This window comes from Gadus macrocephalus, chromosome 3 (genome assembly GCF_031168955.1).
Source record: "Gadus macrocephalus chromosome 3, ASM3116895v1".
NCBI lineage: Eukaryota > Metazoa > Chordata > Actinopteri > Gadiformes > Gadidae > Gadus > Gadus macrocephalus.
In genome coordinates this window covers 18934749-18952741 of record NC_082384.1, presented here as the reverse complement: position 1 = coordinate 18952741, position 17993 = coordinate 18934749, and the positions used below count along the sequence as shown (strand labels likewise).

General features: G+C 44.8%; 3 protein-coding genes across 5 annotated transcripts in view; 1 reads left to right on the top strand and 2 right to left on the bottom strand.

The window, feature by feature from the left end:
• The window catches only part of slc5a10 (solute carrier family 5 member 10), a 23085-nt gene extending 16450 nt beyond the window's left edge, over positions 1-6635 (top strand). The window contains exons 13-15 of the mRNA XM_060046377.1: positions 4954-5169; positions 5567-5660; positions 5939-6635. Of these exons, the coding sequence (XP_059902360.1) occupies positions 4954-5169; positions 5567-5660; positions 5939-6129 (501 nt within the window). The 3' untranslated portion in view covers positions 6130-6635. The remainder of the gene's footprint in view (positions 1-4953; positions 5170-5566; positions 5661-5938) is intronic.
• LOC132453505 (GRB2-related adapter protein-like) lies at positions 6288-12249 on the bottom strand. 3 transcript variants are annotated; one of them, XR_009524707.1, is made up of 6 exons: positions 11573-11988; positions 11318-11415; positions 10634-10753; positions 8973-9267; positions 6807-7629; positions 6288-6655 (listed from the first exon to the last, which is right to left on the bottom strand). XR_009524707.1 is itself a non-coding variant. In XM_060046395.1 (6 exons), the coding sequence occupies exons 2-6, from the start codon at positions 11648-11650 to the stop codon at positions 7450-7452; spliced, it is 771 nt and encodes a 256-aa protein (XP_059902378.1). In that variant the 5' UTR covers positions 11651-11688; positions 12117-12249; the 3' UTR covers positions 6288-7449. The 3 variants fall into 3 exon arrangements, 2 of the variants coding, with proteins under 2 accessions (XP_059902378.1, XP_059902377.1); XM_060046395.1 differs by adding an exon at positions 12117-12249 and having other exon boundaries at positions 6288-7629; positions 11573-11688; XM_060046394.1 differs by having other exon boundaries at positions 6288-7620; positions 11573-11991.
• Positions 12250-12759: 510 nt separating this feature from the next.
• On the bottom strand, positions 12760-17926 carry brat1 (BRCA1-associated ATM activator 1). The gene is made up of 12 exons (XM_060046445.1): positions 17542-17926; positions 17199-17347; positions 16966-17116; positions 16321-16777; positions 16010-16183; positions 15820-15911; positions 15497-15603; positions 14982-15168; positions 14814-14887; positions 14481-14568; positions 14093-14364; positions 12760-13885 (listed from the first exon to the last, which is right to left on the bottom strand). The coding sequence occupies exons 1-12, from the start codon at positions 17666-17668 to the stop codon at positions 12980-12982; spliced, it is 2784 nt and encodes a 927-aa protein (XP_059902428.1). The 5' UTR covers positions 17669-17926; the 3' UTR covers positions 12760-12979.
• Positions 17927-17993: the final 67 nt, after the last annotated feature.

Genomic DNA, 17993 nt, shown 5'->3' with positions numbered 1-17993 from the left:
GGACGGACGGACGGACGGACGGACGGACGGACGGACGGACGGACGGACGGACGGACGGACGGACGGACGGACGGACGGACGGACGGACGGACGGACGGACGGACGGACGGACGGACAGACAGACAGACAGACAAATAGACAAATAGAAAAAAGATAAATAGAAAGATAGGCGGAGACAGACAGAGAGATAGATAGCTTGATGAATAGATGTTGCTTATCTACATAAGTAAATACTATGTTGTGTGAAAATGACTATTAACAAAGAACTTTATAAAGAGGTACTACTATTCATTAATATGCTCTAGACATTCTCACACATATTTATAATAGTTCTCAATCTCTGTGTATAACTTCCAGGTTGACTTCACTGCTCTGTTTGTCCTTCCCCACACACCGTACAGCTGTTTCACTGCTCCCTCTCTCTCTGAGGGGCGTTGGGCGTTTTACACTGAACTTTCTCTCTACATTAGTTTGAAGAGTTTATAAAACCTGTTTAGTGTTGGCGATAAAGATTAGCTTTATGACTTTGTGAGAGGATAGACTTTCTTGAGAGTACACGAAAGCACCCCTTTCGAAAGAGTGAAAGGTCTCCCTGACATGAGCTCAAGCCTAAACATGTTTTCTGGAGACATATTCTATTTGTGTGTGTGTGTGTGTGTGTGTGTGTGTGTGTGTGTGTGTGTGTGTGTGTGTGTGTGTGTGTGTGTGTGTGTGTGTGTGTGTGTGTGTGTGTGTGTGTGTGTGTGTGTGTGTGTTTAATGTGTGTGGGGGGAGGGGGATTGTGTATTTGTATGTGTGTGTGTGTGTGTGGGGGGGGGGGGTTAAATGTGTGTGTGTGTGTGTGTGTGTGTGTGTTTGTGTCTGTCTGTGTAGTAAGAAACAAAAATGGGGATGGAAATAGGTTAAAGTTAACTGTGCCTTGTCATCAACAAGAAGGGATTACCGAGAAAGGAGTTTTTCCCCACAGCTTTGACTCAGCGAGAACCAATGTCAAGCAGTAAAGCAGACAGGATGTTGACACATGTTCTGAGTTCAGCCTCCCATCTCACCCCTTCATTACTCACGCGGAGGACAACACTATACGTAGATACAGAATAAACCGTAAAGCCTTTAAACTATAGGATGACCTGATCCTGAAGACATGACCCTATGAAAACATCTTGGAAACAATTAGCCCCTAATTATTTAGTGAATATGTTTTAATTGTTCATGTTTGCAATGTGTTTGGCCAAGAACGAGGGACGAGAACAAAAGAAAGGAAGTTAGCGAGAACAAAGCAAGATACACAACAGGCATGAAGGAGAGACCAGTGAGAGTGGCTGTCGCTTGTTGGTGTGAAAAAGTTCTGTGGAGAATGTCTGGACAATACGCTGGACAAGTATGTTGTCACATACTGCACGGGTCACATTCTTCAACCAAAAGTAGTTACTGCGGGACATTACAGCAGAGACAGCGGGAGGCTTTGTGCTGGCGCAGGTGTCTTGACAGATGTTGTGGTGTCATGGTTAACAGAAACATCAGCAGGTTATCATCCTGGGAAAAGAGAGTTTGGTATGTCTTGGTCTTTCACGCCCTCTCCGAGTCCATTAACCAACGATCAATGGCTTCCTTCAGAGTGCAGGGAAGTGTGTGTGTGTGTGTGTGTGTGTGTGTGTGTGTGTGTGTGTGTGTGTGTGTGTGTGTGTGTGTGTGTGTGTGTGTGTGTGTGTGTGTGTGTGTGTGTGTGTGTGTGTGGGGGGGGGGGTCAGCAGCAATGTAGGGTCAGCAGCAATGTATTTGATCTTTTTGAAGCTCTGACTTTTTTTGCTGTTTGTAGCTGTAATTTACAACAGTCCCCACAAGAGTAAAGTGTTCTCATAAAAGTGGTGTCAACATGAAGTCATCATGCGTGGATTGGCCTTTGGACAAATCAATGTCAGTATTTGGTTTAAAGGTTCATTGATCATCTATAATTGTCCCCAGATACTTGTGCTGTTTAACAATTTTGACCGCCTGGCCACATACAGTATAACAGCAGGAAGACTAGGGGGAGGCTTCTTCCTCAGCTAATAAATCATCAATTATCGACTTCCTTTTTGTTGTTATTTACAAGATGGAGCGTTTGAATCCCTTTAACCATCGACCTGTGGGCCGGGGTTTATTTGATCAGTGCAGGGACACGGTGACGGCATCATCCGCCAACATGATGACGTGTCTGTCCTCATGATAGCACTGGCACTCATTTGTTTACAAAACAAATAGCTGTGGTGAGAGGACACACCCCCTGGGGGAAGCCGGGGAAGATGAAAGAGCATCAGATAAAATGCTTCTTCTTTTAAACATTGAGTCAACCAGTCAACGTATTAATCCGAGGTAAAGTCAATCTACTAAAAGGCAAAGCAAGGCAACTTTATTTATGTAGCACTTTTCATACACAAGGCAGACTCAAAGTGCTTCACATATAAACATTGTCATACGATAAAATTAATAAAAAAATAATTTATAGAAAAGAAAACAGATGCAAAAAATTTGTAAAATAGATAGAAAATAAAGGCAAAGTTAAAAAAGCATTTTAGAAAGTGCAATGTGTTTAAGATCAGATCAACATTCTCTCTGGTCTCAGATCATGTATCTCTCTGGTAAAAATAGAAAATAAACGTGATGTTAAAAAGGCCAATGCAATGTATTTAAGATTTAGCAGAAAGCTAAAGCAAACATAAAAGTCTTCAGTCTTGTTTTAAAAGTGGTCAGAGTAAGGGCAAGTCTTAAATCCTCAGGGAGTTTATTCCAGCTATTGTTGCATAGTAACTAAATCCTGCTTTCCCATATTTCGTGTTTACTCTGGGGATAATTAACAGATTGGTCTCAGAAGATTTGAGTGGTCTAGAAGGCTTATGTAGTGGAATCATATCAGTTAAATATTTTGGCCCTAAAGCATGTAGGGATTTATAGGTTAGCAACATGATTTTAAAATCAATTCTCTGACCTACATGAAGCCAATGTAGCGATTTAAGATTTGGTGTAATATGTTCAAATTTGTTGGTCTTTTGTTAGAACTCTAGCAGCAGCATTCTGAACAAGGCTGAGGTTTCCTTAGAGTTTTTTTTTGGGAGACCTGTAAGGAGACCATTGCAGTATTCAAGCTTACTAGTGATAAAGGCATGTACAAGTTTTTGTAAGACTTTGGTTGACATGAGCCCTCTAAGTCATGCTACATTTTTAAGGTGATAATATGAAGATTTTGTAACTGATTTGATGTGACTGTCGAAATGTAAATCTGAATCCATAATAGCCCCTGGATTTCTGGCTTTGATTGAGATTTTCAGGGACAGGGAGTGAAGGTGTTTTGTTACTTTAAGCCTTTCCGTTTTAGTACCAAATACAATTTTCTCGGTTTTGTCCTCATTTAGTTGAAGGAAATTTCGGCACATCCAGTCTTTGACTTGCTCAATGCACTGATACAGCAGATCTATGGCATGATAGTCATTTGGTGATAGCGATACATAGATTTGCGTGTCATCGGCATTGCAATGATGGTCAATATTGTTATTTTGCATGATTTGCCCTAGTGGGAGCATGTAGATGTTGAATAAAGAGGGTCCCAAGATCGAACCTTGTGGGACTCCACATGTCACGTTGGTTGATTCCAATACAAAGTCGCCAATGGCAACAAAGTAGTTCCTATTTTGTAGGTAGGACCTAAACCAATTTAAGACTGTGCCTGAAAGCCCCATCCAGTTTTATAACCTGTCCAAAATAATTGTTAGGTCTACAGTGTCGAATGCAGCACTGAGGTCTAGTAGCATTAGTATTGAGGTTTTGCCAGAGTCAGTGTGAAGACGGATGTCATGAATGTCCCCAGTTATAACTAGGCAGTCAAAGTCTGTGGAGATGCTCGACAATAATTCTGTAAAGTCATCAAAAAAAACGTGAGGTTCAACACAGATAACAGCTGTGGAGGAGTCAATAAAAGCAATCACAAAAAAAACATTAAGTACAGTGCCAGTGTTAATCTGCACACCCCTACCTGCCCTTTAAACAGATTGGAATGGATCCAATTTGGTTTGACTTCGACCCAAATCTCCTCTTCTATAATCTGCTCAAATGTTCATAAGGAGAGTGAGTGCTATAGGCCTATAGTCATTGGGAGATTTTTTTGTTTTAATCCTGGGCACAGGTACATTACTGAGTACCTCCAGAAATAAGGAACCCTATGAAGTTGAAGTGACCTCATAAACATAAAGGCAAAAATTGATATTTTCCTCTTCTTTACTCCCCTGAAGAATTGATGGAAGTTGGCCCAATCAACATGAATTTCATTCTGCAGATTTTTTTAACATGAATTTTCAAACCCTGACAGTTTGTCTTTAGAAAGTGAAAAGTGTGTTTTCATCCTTGCATAATGAGTTTCATTGTTACTGCAGGTGTGTTTCTGCGTCTGCGCGTCTCTGTGTTTACAAGAGTTTCTTTGTTACTATAGGTGTGTCTGTGTGTCTGTGTTTGTGTGTGCTTCCGTGTTACCGTAGGTGTGTTTGTGTTTCTGTGTCTATATTCAAGTGTGTTTCTGTGCGCCTGTATGTGTGTTTGTGTGTGTGGTTGTGACTCTGCGTGTTTCTCTGTGTTTATATATGTCTGTGTGTGTGTTTGTGAATCTGTGTGTGGCTGTGTCTGTGTGTGTGTGTGTGTGTGTGTGTGTTTGTGAGCCTGCGTGTGCCTCTGTCTTTAATTACGTGTCTCTGTGTATGTGCACACGTCTGTCTGGTTGCGTTTGTGAGTCTATGTGTCTCTGTGTGCGTGTCTCTGTGTTTACCTGTGTCTCTGTGTGCGTGTTTGTGTGTCTGCGTGTGTCTCTGTGTATGTGCGTGTTTGTGACTGTGTGTGTCTCTGTGTTCTACGTGTGTCTGTGTGTGTTTGTGTGTTTGTGAGTCTGCGCGTGTCCCTGCGTTCACGTGTGTCTCTGTGTGTGTGCAACAGGGGGCGTTCTGGGGTCTGATGGTGGGCCTGGTGGTGGGCATGTGCAGGATGGTGCTGGAGTTTGCCTTCCCACCCCCCAGGTGTGGCGTGGTGGACTGGGCCCCGTCGGTGCTGCGCAGCGTCCACTACCTCCACTTCGCCATCCTGCTCTGTGGCCTCTCCACCATCGTGGTGGTGGTGGTCACGCTGCTCACCCCCCCGCCCACGCCCGAGCAGGTCCGAACACATACCTCTGTCTTGTCTGTTGCACTATTACACGATTTTAATCATCATCCACACTAGTCATTTATTGAGAGGTGCATTCACCCCAAAGCCACTCGCAGAGAATTCAGATGTTGCTCACTAAGGAGAAGGTTGGGTCAAACAGTGGAGGATATGCGGGAATCGAACACTGAACCCTATGGCTGGGGATCAAACTCAGTGCCTTGCTCGCTATCTATCACATCTTTACAACACCAAGAATATGATGAAAAAACTAACCGTTTTCTTAAGATTTATTTTTAGTATGTAGGCTGATGTGCTTTGTACATTTATAGTACACACCACTTTGAATGTTCCGTTTGATACATGGTTGTGGTAGATGGGACAGGTTTGAGCGTATTCTCTCCCTCAGCTCACTAACCTGACGTGGTGGACTCTGACGGAGGAGGTGCAGAGAGAGATCCCTCTGAGAAAAGTGTCTTCTGTCAGCAACCGTAGCCCCCCTGGTAAGAGGCCAGGCGTATGGTACATACTGGTTCATGTCGTTAATATATATCCAATAAGCACAGATATGCTTAAACGTAACATGTTTGTGTGTATGTGTGTGTTTGTGTGTGTGTGTGCATTCCTGTGTGCAAATGTGTGTCTGTGTTCCTGCACATGTGTTTGTGTGTGCCCGCGTGCGTGTTTGTGTCTGCGTTTTTTTTGTGTGTGCATGTGTGTGTGTGTGTGTGTGTGTGTGTGTGTGTGTGTGTGTGTGTGTGTGTGTGTGTGTGTGTTGCAGCCTCAAAGTCTGTGTGCAGAGTGACCTGTGGCCAGGGCCCCAGTCTGTGCATTTCATCACAAAGTTCACAACCGACTCCACCTCCTAGAGTCCCGAGCGTGCGGGAGACTTTGTTTTGGTCCAGGTTTTGCTGTGCCAATGCTCTCCTTCTGGTCAGCATCAACATCTTTCTGTTTGCATACTTTGCCTAATTCACCAGAATTTATGCCTCAGTTGATCTAAAACCTTCTCAACTCACTCATTCACATCCATACCACCATCTCATCCGTGCTTTCTCCTTAGAGTTGATTGAACTTAAGAGATCGTGTATGAATATATTTGAATCTGCTTTTGAATGAAAGAAGGCGTATCATTTTGACATTTTTTATTGGATTCTCTGTTCATATATAGCAAAGGAAATCCACAAAGGAAGCTGTTTGTACATTAGGTAGCCTATAACAATGTATCAATGATAAGAACTCCAGGTAAATATTTTCCAAAAACACTTTAAACCTTAAAAACGATATAAAGTTACTTAATATACAAAACTTTGGGCCCATGCAACTACAAGATACACATTTGAGATTTTGTTAAGAATTATGGCATGCTATTTTTGTACCTGCAGATAGCTGCAAGCAACCAAGAGGACATGGCGACCTATTAGTCACAATTCCCTCCACACAGTGTCCTATTTATGAAAATAAAAGTCTTGTTGGTGTATTGAATGGCATATACTCACTTTTCCCAAAATTTTTAAAATCATTCTACTGCAACGTTACCCCGAGGCGAACTAGCTAGCGAAGATGCATTTTAGTTTGTGTGCAACATAGAGTTTAGAACTGCTTTATGTTTGGATGTTTACGTAAAAAAGCTAATCTTTCTTCGAAACCTTTCTGATGATAATAAGTAGGTTGATGTTTTTGATAGCAATGATTTCAGGTCTCGTTAAGAAGATTAATAAATGTAATCCAATTTTTTTATATTATTCATAAAGTATATGTGTGTATGGCTAACGTGGTTTTAATTTTTTTTTTTTTTTTTTGTGTATATATTCTTGAAATACCTCAATAAATTGAATTATCGCAGCACCAGAGGTCTATAAACAATTTCTCATTCAATTTGCACATAAAAAGCAGATTAGCCAATTTTTTAGGGCTTAAGGAGGGTAGATAGCCTTACTGAGCACATGCAGTACAAGACACGGGATCTATAATTGGATCAGGATTTCACCCTGAACTCTCACGCCACCCATGACCTTGTAAACAGGAAATATTTCTTGCTCCATATTTCTCTAAAGAAACGATGTCTTTGGGCTTGCTGTTCCAATACAGATTTAAGAACGAATCATCAGTCTATGCATAATTAGCAGGTGTGTCTTATGTCAACAAGAGGTATGCCTACAACAAATAACAAAGTAACCACTCCTCAACAAAGTGTCTTCGTATAAAATGTATGGATATTTATATATGTATCATGGGACACATGGTTAAGCATATGCAACTATAGCATTTATGTATTTATACACATATGACTTAGTGGTGTAGAGGTTGGACGTATCCTGGGGGGAATAAACCAACTCTTCCATGACACCTTCCTGTCCAGTGGGCCAGCCCAGAGCAGTCCAGCAGGTCGATGATGTCACCCCGCAGGAAGTGGAGGTGGGCAGCGTGGGGGGGCTTGTAGTCATACAGGGCTTGAGCCATCTGCGGCATCTATGAGTAAACACACACACACACACACACACACACACACACACACACACACACATACACATACACGTATAAGGAAAGAAGTGGGGAATTTAGCATACAAACACTAGATCCTCTTGCCTGAATCGACTTACATACCCATTTCACAATGATTCAATCTCTAAGCTGTTGGTTTATCAAACTCTGTTCATAACATTCTCATAATGAAACGCATCCATCCTCGTTGCAATCTCGACAGATGTGTGACTTCCTGCCAAGAGCCATTTGTAACATGATCAAGTCATCACATTCCTTTCTCTTTGCTCCTCCCCTTTCCAAGATATCTCTGCCTACAAAAGCCTACTGTGAGAATCTATGGAGGGAGAAAGCTGTTGTCTGGTGTACTTCCCTTAATATTTTATATATATATATATATATATATATATATATATATATATATATATACACACAGTGGTAGGCAAAAGTTTCGGCACCCATAGAATAAAAAAATCATCTTTTGGAAATTGATCTTAAACAAATGAGGAAAAAGCCAACGTTTAAGGACACCAATTTCATTTGTGAATGAATAATGTACCGTAAATAACAAACATTTTATCCATTAAAATACAGGGTGCATAAGTATAGACACCCCTATGTTAAATTCCCATAGAGGCAGGCAGATTTTTTTTCTAAAAGCCAGTCTCATGGATCCAGGATACTATGCATCCTGATTAAGTTCCCTTAGCCTTTGGAATTAAACGTAGCCCCACATCATCACATGCCCTTCAACATACCTAGAGATCGGCATGGTTCTATTTCAGTTAGCCAATTAGCTGGTTTGATTTGCATTGAGAAATCTTTTAATGCCTTTATGGACATGGACAGTGTATTGAAGGAGATAGGCAATGGCATAGCATTGGTCTGCATAAGCTTGGCCACCACGAGTTACTAACTCAATAGTGAGTTTAATAACTCAATAAATAGCTCAATAGCAGAGCTAGCTAGCTCCAAAAACTATGCTAGCTAGCATCAGTAGCTACATTACCCATCTCCAATAGCTATGCTAGCTAGTTCAATTAGTTACCCTAGCTAGCTCCAATAGCTACACTAGAAAGCTCCAATAGTTACTCTTGCTCGCTCCAATAGTTAAGCTATCTATCCCCAATATCCTGGCTCGCTAGCTCCAATATGTTGCTACAATTGCTAGACTAGCTATCTACGATTGGTAGGTATATTAGCTAGCCCAAAATGCTATGGTAGCAAGCCCCATTATTAACTGTCACTTTCCCAATAGCTATGCTTCGTAGCTCCGACATTAGCTACATTAGCAAGCCACAATATCTACAGTCAGTGTTGTGTTGAAGTACCCCCAGAGCTGGTTCCGACGGTCGCGAGGAGGCTTCCCTCTCGGGGGGTGAGGCCCGTGAGTGCGGCCTGTGGGGGCTGTTCTTATAAGGGTTGGGGTAGGGGTTACGGGAGGACTCGGGCAGTGGCTGGGGTGCATTGGACTGGAGGTCTCGAAGGTACACCGCCCTCTCTACGGCGATGCTGTGACTCCTGTAGTAGTCCACCAACCGGTTGAGGGAACAGAAGGACTCCTCCCATATGCAGTACTGGCCCGCGCCTTCCAGAACTCTGAAGTGTTCCACCATGTCACCGTAGCTGCAAGAGGTCAGGGGTCACATGGGAGCAACCTGGAACAAACTGGTAGGTTCACTGCAAATGTAAACCACATTTCTAAAGGACAATACCCTTTAGAACTGAATAGGCTGGATGTTAAACATACTTCTAACTCCATTCCACAAACAGTTTTTGGTTGTTGAATCAATCCTGTGCGAACAAATCACACAGGATGGATGTATGCATACCATCGTCATGGAAACACACCCTCTAAAAACATTCAGTCGCCAAACTCCTTCAGTTTTTATATGTGTCTGCATACCTCATAGTGAGGTTGGGCGCAGCCACTTAACATGTGTATGTGAGTATTCACAGCCAAGATTGTCTGATCGTGTACTCTTTAATGCTGTTGACAGGCACTAATCTATCCAGATTGTTCAGCTGCTGTGGCTCTACTCTAGTCTAGTGGCCATGATCAATGTGTTAAAAATAATTCCTGTGTGGGAATCATCATCAAATCACTATCAGCAACAATTACAAACACAACAAAAGGGTTGTACAATTATTAAAGTATTAATTATATTATTATTATTATTATTATTATTATTATACAAATATAATACTTTTATAAGAGTGTAATGGTGACTGAGGCACTGGCAGGCCATTGATGCAATTTATAGTGTAAAAAATAATTGTGTGTGTGTGTGTGTGTGTGTGTGTTTAAGTATGTATCCTATGTAAAAATGGAAAAGCATCTGCATGCCTCTTAATTACTAACCAAGCAGACAGATGTTCTGAAATATCTTATCTTATGTGTGTGTGTGTGTGTGTGTGTGTGTGTGTGTGTGTGTGTGTGTGTGTGTGTGTGTGTGTATGTGTGTGTGTGTGTGTGTGTGTGTGTGTGTGTGTGTGTGTGTGTGTGTGTGTGTGTGTGTGTGTGCGTGTGTTTTTGTGCGCACAAATGGTACAATGGTACCTGTGTTTGATCACAGAGAATGCTTTGGGTTACATAACAGGCAGATTATTGAACATATTCAATTTACTCTGAATGATTAAAGTGTGTCCCGTGTCGCATGGCTGACCCAAATCCTTTTTTTTTCTCTGCACATACTCGTGTCTGCTGAAGAGCTGCTGTCTTCCTGTGACCACAGTATTTTTAGAACCGTGGCCCGAGCTTCCAAAGAGAACGGTGTAAACGGTTCTCACACCCCCAAGACCCCAAAGGGGTTTACGATGATCCCACTAACGAACAGTATCTTCATAGCTTGGCCTGGGAACTGAAGCAAGTGTTAATTATCCAATACAATTGTGTGTGTGTGTGTGTGTGTGTGTGTGTGTGTGTGTGTGTGTGTGTGTGTGTGTGTGTGTGTGTGTGTGTGTGTGTGTGTGTGTATGTGTGTGCTCGGACCTCACGGAGAGAGAGAACTCTCCCGGGGCACTCTCGCTCTCCCTGACCAGGAAGGCCCCTTGAGGCTGCCAGCGCAGACGCTGCTCTGTGTCCTGTCTTGTCACCCGGCCTGCGAACCACCTACACACACACACACACACACACACACACACACACACACACACACACACACACACACACACACACACACACACACACACACACACACACACACACACACACACAATAATAATAATCACATACAATCACATCACACCCAAGCAAACAAAAACACACTCACGTACACTCATACACACACAAATCGCATACACACACACACATATCACATCCACCCACACACATGCAAACAAAAACACACTCACTAACACTCATACACACAAGGCACATACACACACACACACACATACACACACACACACACACACACACACGTACACACACACGAACAGTGGGAGGAAGGTGAGAAAGTGTATAAATTATTCTGCCACTGTACTTGAATCTGTTATTGCCCATGTATATTCCATTCATGATAGCAGTTCATTATGGTTAAAGGTCAATTTTGATAATCAGCAGTCAAATTTGTGTAGATTTGAGCTTTTACAGCAAGAGATTTGTTTTCTATAACAATTTGTTATTTGAATGGAAGAAAAGACAGTAAAGCCAATTAAAAAAAGGAAATTTCACGTGTGAGGCAGGAGGGAGATGTAGTTTTCTGGCACATAACCACGCTTCCCCTGGATCTCTGCTGTGAACCAATGGGGGTCGTCCTCCATGTCTAACACCTACAACACACACACACACACACACACACACACACACACACACACACACACACACTCTGACACCTTAGCAGTATAAGTGCAAACTTTCAGACTTCCCCTTCCCTTATTTTCCACCTTGCCATAACACACAGTCACACACACACTCAGAGAGTCCTACCTTAATGACATCTCCTTTCTTCAGGCTGATCTCCCCCACCTCTGATGCTGTGTAGGAAAACAGAGCCACTGCCTCCATGCCGTGGTCCAGAAGTCTCACTTTAAATAAACAAACAGCTAAAGAGAGAGAGTGAGAGAGAGAGAGAGAGAGAGAGAGAGAGAGAGAGAGAGAGAGAGAGAGAGAAAAAGAAGAGAGAGAAAGAGTGATGATCAGCTCTCTAATGTAGCGGTGAACAGTCAGAGCTCTGTGTGGAGCAAGATGCTGACGGAACAGCCCACCAAAGAGAATCAGCCTGTGTCTGTGTGTGTGTGTGTGTGTGTGTGCGTGCGCGCATGCACGCAAGTGCACAAGAGAGATAGAGGGAATGGGAGAAACGGAGCTGTCATCCAATGTGTCGGCACGGGCTCTGACATCCTGCTCATTAGTTAATGAGAGGGGCTGGCCAGGCTGCGCATGTGCATGCATGTATAGCCCAACCTCCACCCCTACCAGCAGCAACACCACACCCTTCCTTCCTTCCCATCACTAAACACTTGAAACTCACCAGAGGTTTGACGACGCACGACCACCACCAGGGAAATCAGCAGCAGCAGTAGCAGTGGTGGTGGCGGCGGTGGCGCTAGTGGACGAAAGACACGTGAGCGGATAAGATGAGAAGCTACCCAGAACACAGCTTTAGCGCTACCCTTCATTAGGTCTGTCGGCCCAGAGGAGAGTCCAGAGCAATCATGGGCATGTGTGTGTTCTATGGAAGCTCCCCCCCCTGGGGCAGTGTTCCTGCACACACCTCTCCCTCCCCCCCCCCCCCCCCCCCACACACACACACACACACACACACACACACACACGTATTTGTTTATTAAACAGCAGAACAAGATGCATGTCTGTGCATCCTCAGCTGAGGTGTCTCGTAAATTCAAGGGGAAATTGAATCCTTTCAAATGGAATAATGATTTGATGTTTAATGATTAGCATGACTGACATTTTAGCAGCTATTAACATGATTATTTAGTCTTGGTGAAATGTTACACCTCTACAAAAAGAGCGTTGATTTGTGCCTTGATTTGCAGCCAGGCTTCAGTGCAGAGGGAATTTGATTGCCAAGAGTTTGACGGACCGCCGAACAGACAGCATAAACCCTCTCAGGCCTCTCACCATTCAGACAACACCGTGTTCACACAAGAGTGAATATGAAAAGACATTTATTCATTTCACAATTCATCTTCACATGAAAAATATAATTCATCAAGCAAGTGCACTTCGATTCCTGTATCATCATGTATGATAATAAAATAAAGGTACTTCCATAGATTATCACAATAGACTTAACATGTGCCTGACACACATTTTACATTTTAGTAACTGTAGAAGAATTATCGCACAAAAAACAGTGTGTGTGGGTTTGCGTCAGTAGCAGTCCACTATGACCTCTTGGCTGTTGGGGTCAGCGTGCCGGTCTCCACTGCTCAGGATGTCCTGCAGCAGAGACAGGGGAGAGTTCTGCACGTGGTCGCTGCTCTGGCTCAGAACCGACAGCCTCTCGTCCAAATCCAGCGAGCGCAACACATCGCACACCCCAACGCTCCCACCGCCCTCCTCCTCCTCCTCCTCCTCATCTCCAGTCCAATCACAACCCTTGGAACCCGCCCCCTTGCTCCCATTCGCTACGACGCCGGCTCTCTCCAGCAGCGCCTCGACCTCCTTCCCCCAGCTGCACCCCTGCAGCTTACAGGTCACCGCGGCGACGGCGGCGGCGGACGGGGCGGCGCCGGCGGGGGTGGGGCAGACGGCGTCCCTGAGGTCCTTCAGCAGGCCGCAGGCCTTCAGAGCCACCGGCCGGTCGCAGTCGAACAGGCCGCTCAGCAGAACCGCCAACACCCCCTGCTCAACCAGACCGGCCAGCGCACCCCCCGGGTCCGCGGCCCCGGCCTCCCCCTGCCCCCCCGGACCGGCCCACTGGCCCGTCACCGCGTAGGGGTGCGGAGGGGCGTCGGAGCCCGACAGCGACGCCGACGCGCCGAGAGGGGAAGGCGCTCGGTGGAGCAGGAGCCGAGCCAGCTCCAGGGTGTGAACTTTGACCTCCCAGTCCAGATCGGCGCTGCCCAGCGAGAGCACCGAGCCCACGGAGGAGGTCAGGAGCAGTGGTGAGGAGGAGGAAGAGGAGGAGGAGGAGGAGGAGCGAGGTGGTGGTAGTCCCGGTGCATTCTGGGACCACAAAGAGAACCAGGAGGAGAAGTACCGTATCACTGCCCTCCGCGGAAATCCCTCCGTGTCCCCAGAGAGGATATCCAGTAGCTGCTTCACTAACGCAGTCTAAACAGAGAAACACACACAGGAGTCGGATGTTAAATGTAGTGCCTTTGAATTCATTATTTTCACGCATGGAATGAAACACGAGTTCAACTTTTATAAAAATGGTCATACAGCATTCAATCTCACAGTTCGTACAATCTAGAAACATGTAGATATATTACAGATAAATATAACAGCATTAATGGTAACGGTTTCTGCAATGCCAACCTGTTGTTGACTGGGTGCCGCCCCCTGTTGCCAGCCGAGTGTAAATGTCTGTGCCAGCGCTTTGATGGCACTAGCCCTCACGTAGCTCTCAGGGTCCTGCAGCGCCTCCACAAGGTGGGGAGTGAAACTGCAGACAAGTGGGTTCTCAGACGCACACTGGGCTGAGTCATTAGAGGGAGACAAAGCCGCCAGAGCTCCCAGAAACTCCACGGTGGAGTCTCTGACCTCCCAGCGCACATCACACACACGCTTCCTCACAACTGACAGCAGATCTGCAGGAACACAGAAAAAGATACGGTTAGATGAAGATACTTTAAAAAGACAACAAAAAGTTGAAAAAATCCACACGCGTGAATGTGAAGTAGGGGGAACTATTAGTGAGTAGTACCTTGTCCTAATGTGTCTCTGATTGAGGATGACGGGACTGGAAGAACACTGATCCACTTGAGCAGGGTCTGGTAGGACTTGTGTAGAACCTTATACACATAGAAACACACACGTTATATTTAATAACAATAACAAAGGGGCTGCTTACGGTTTTACAATCTCTATAAAAACATATAAACATCATGTGTATGGTTGGGTATGAATCACACACACACACACACACACACACACACACACACACACACACACACACACACACACACACACACACACACACACACACACACACACACACACACACACACACACACACACACACACACACAAAACTTACAGTGGGTTCAGAATCAGGATTATCTAAATATTCTATCAGAACTGAGAAGACCTCGCTCATCCTCTCAGCAGCACCTGAAAGAAACAAATGGTCAGGAATCAACTGTTAGGAATAACGACAGTGTGTTGGATCAGACACACATGTTCTACAAGCACATCCACACGTTACCTGGGCTTACAGCAAGAGCCGTCAGGGCCTCGAGACTACACCTTTGCACCTTGCCACAGCCAATCAAGTTCCGGTATGCTTTTGCGGAGCCAATAGGTGAAATGGGGGCCTGGCCACTGCAAATTCTTAGTAGCGACAGGATTACAGTTACCAGACTTCCTATTGGACAGGGTAGCACGTCAGGAGGCTGAAAACGATAACAGAGAATGAGGGAGGGAGGGAGGTTGAGAGAGAGAGAGGTTGAGAGAGAGAGAGAGAGAGAGAGAGAGAGAGAGAGAGAGAGAGAGAGAGAGAGAGAGAGAGAGAGAGAGAGAGAGAGAGAGAGAGAGAGAGAGAGAGAGAGAGAGAGAGAGAGAGAGAGAGAGAGAGAGAGAGAGAAGAGAGAGAGAGAGAGAGAGAGAGAGAGAGAGAGAGAGAGAGAGAGAGAGAGAGAGAGACGCATACAGTTAGGTGCTGATGCTTTCCCGGTGGTATGTACATGTACAGCGTGCTCCACCAGATCTCCATTGTCTCACCGTGCACGTTAGCAGAGTGGCATGCGTCAGACAGACACAAAGCAGGGAGATGCAGGGGGTTTTACTGTTCATCAGCTCAGCCAATGAGCATCGCTGCTCTGCTGATCCTTGAATGGAAAAATCGATTCAGTAATGAAAGATGTTAAATAAGCAAATATTGACGTTTAATGTGCATTATAACATGGTCATTGTGTACATTTAAAATGATATGACACAGGTGATCTACGCACCACATAACCACACCGAAGTGAAAAGACATTTCATGAGATATGATATGATAACAAAGGCAATATGCCAAATCGTAATGCAGCCTTCTGCGTTACCTGCAGATTGTGTGCCCGGTAGAGTAAGGCCAGTGATCATTTCAAGGGGTAGGAGAAGCAGTCCTGCAGCCTTGGCTTTGTGGCTTAAGTCACTAAACAGTCAACACAGTTAGTAATACATACTGTATATGATAACGTTTCTGGATCATTTCTAGCTTAGTTTGGTTCCTTTCTTTAAACACAGCCTTACCGGTGGTCTCTGCGCAGAAGTGCCGCCCCAGCATGAATTAGTTCAGGTGGCTTGTAAGTATCCAGCATGTGGGAAATCAGGGAGTCGGCTGGCTGGCCCGAGTCTGGGTCATTTAGGACTTGGTCTCGGGTTGGGTTATGTTGGCCTGTGGTCGGGTTGTCGTGGGAGGAGCAGCTGAAGACATCCAAAACAGAAAGACAAACAAAGGAAAGCAGAGGTTCATAGGTCAATCAAACCAATGACAATGTCCTTTGTGATGAAAATGCACACAGCGGCAGCTGAACCACAACCCCTTGAACACGTGCACACACCTGTATGCAGTGAGAAGAACATCTAGCAGAAGCAAATGGAGCTGGCTGTGCCCTTCTGCAACCAGAGCCTCCAAGGGCTCCGACACGGCCTTGAGCAGAATGCCCAGAAGGGGAGCTCTCGCCTGGCCAAAGACCACGATCAGTAGCCTGAGACCCTGGAGGGTCTGGTGGCGCTCCTTATTCTCCTTGGAGACCAACGACGCCTTCACATGCTCCAAGATCGCCATGACGACAGTCGCATAATCACTGCTGGACCCCAGGGTGAGTGCTAGACGCTGAACATCTGCATCCATCGTGACAGTCTTCCCGATGCTGCTCTTCTCTTCTTTCTCCATGTCCACACACTTCCCTGACAACTGCGATTGGTGGACCAGGACGTGGGCTAGCACATCATTGGCCGCCGCTGCAACGAATAGACTTGTGTCTGTCTGGAGCCGCAAGAGGACCTTGGTGAAGTCTGAGGAAAGTCGGGATGATTATGGTTCGATATAAAAATGTACAGTGGTGTTCACTGTCATGCTATACAGTAATATGTCTTAGGTCACTTACCTCCATTAATATGGGTAGACAAACATCTGATTAAAAATTACCCAAAACGTGGCTCAAACTTCTTAATAACTTCCGAAAACATAAAGGGATGCTTACCTGATTCCACCAGGAAGTGTAGAGCAGGGGGGTGCTGCAGCATTGCCCTTATGCCCTGTACCCAGCCTATCCTCACGCAAGGATCATCCCAGAAACCGGCTTCTTGCCAGCGATGAGGGTCAAAAACCGACCCCAGCAGCAGAGAGTTCTCCTGCGGTAGAACAAAAACGACGTCTCTGAATCCCTTGTGTCTCCAAACGTAACTAAATCTTATATTGATCATTTGGATTTACCTGAAGCAGTTTGAAACTGCTCTCGGTGGCAGCCAATAAGCCAGTGAGTTTGAAGGTAAAGGAGAGTATAGTGGGGTCGGGAGACGCGTTATGAATCACAGTGGATATGAATTCAGGTAGACATGGGCATGCCTCTACTAAACCCGTGCCTATGATTGAAGAAAAGACAGATGTATCATGTCATACAAGGATAACATAAAACATGTTTGTTATTATTTACATCACTGTAACTCAGTGTGTTTACATCAAGGTTTTCACCATAAAATGACATACATAGTGGTTTAGGAAGGCATTACGTTGTTATTTGAATCCTTATTTGAATACTTGTTATTAGGATACTTGCCTAAATTCGTGAGACCGCTGAACCAGTCAAGTAATTTCTCCAAGCTGGTGTCATCGGGTAGAGACTTGCCTGAAACCGCCAGCACTTTACAAAGTTGGGGCAGTAGCTTCACACACTCCCCGTCCATGGTACTGATTTGGTCAAACAAGTTATAATCCCCTTTCAAAGCTCATTACATTGAATAAATTAACAATAATTAAATCCCATCTTTAAATCTATTTTAGTGTGAACAACACTGGTCGATCCATGTTGTCTAGCATTTGCGGAATGCATTTGACTTCGTCAATGGTTGTGATATAAAATGCTACAGTTTTGTGACAATTTTACATGATATCCATATCGCGGGTGCATGTCTCGGATTTACCGGCGAGCAGCTTCCTACATTGGCGTACAGGTCAAGAAATAAGGCGCCACTCCATGCTTTTCCCTGACTTGAGGTTGTAGTGATGGGC

Coding starts and splice junctions, on each gene's coding strand:
- LOC132453505 (XM_060046395.1), bottom strand. CDS start 11,650: ATGGAGGCAGTGGCTCTGTTTTCCTACACAGCATCAGAGGTGGGGGAG. Junction 10,754..11,317: donor ATCTCCCTCCTGCCTCACAC/GTGAAATTTCCT, acceptor GTGTGTGTGTAG/GTGGTTCGCAGGCCGGGTGA. Junction 9,268..10,633: donor GAGTTCTCTCTCTCCGTGAG/GTCCGAGCACAC, acceptor GACCTCTTGCAG/CTACGGTGACATGGTGGAAC.
- brat1 (XM_060046445.1), bottom strand. CDS start 17,668: ATGGACGGGGAGTGTGTGAAGCTACTGCCCCAACTTTGTAAAGTGCTG. Junction 17,348..17,541: donor CAGCGGTCTCACGAATTTAG/GCAAGTATCCTA, acceptor CTTCAATCATAG/GCACGGGTTTAGTAGAGGCA. Junction 13,886..14,092: donor CGGCACCCAGTCAACAACAG/GTTGGCATTGCA, acceptor TTCTCTGTTTAG/ACTGCGTTAGTGAAGCAGCT.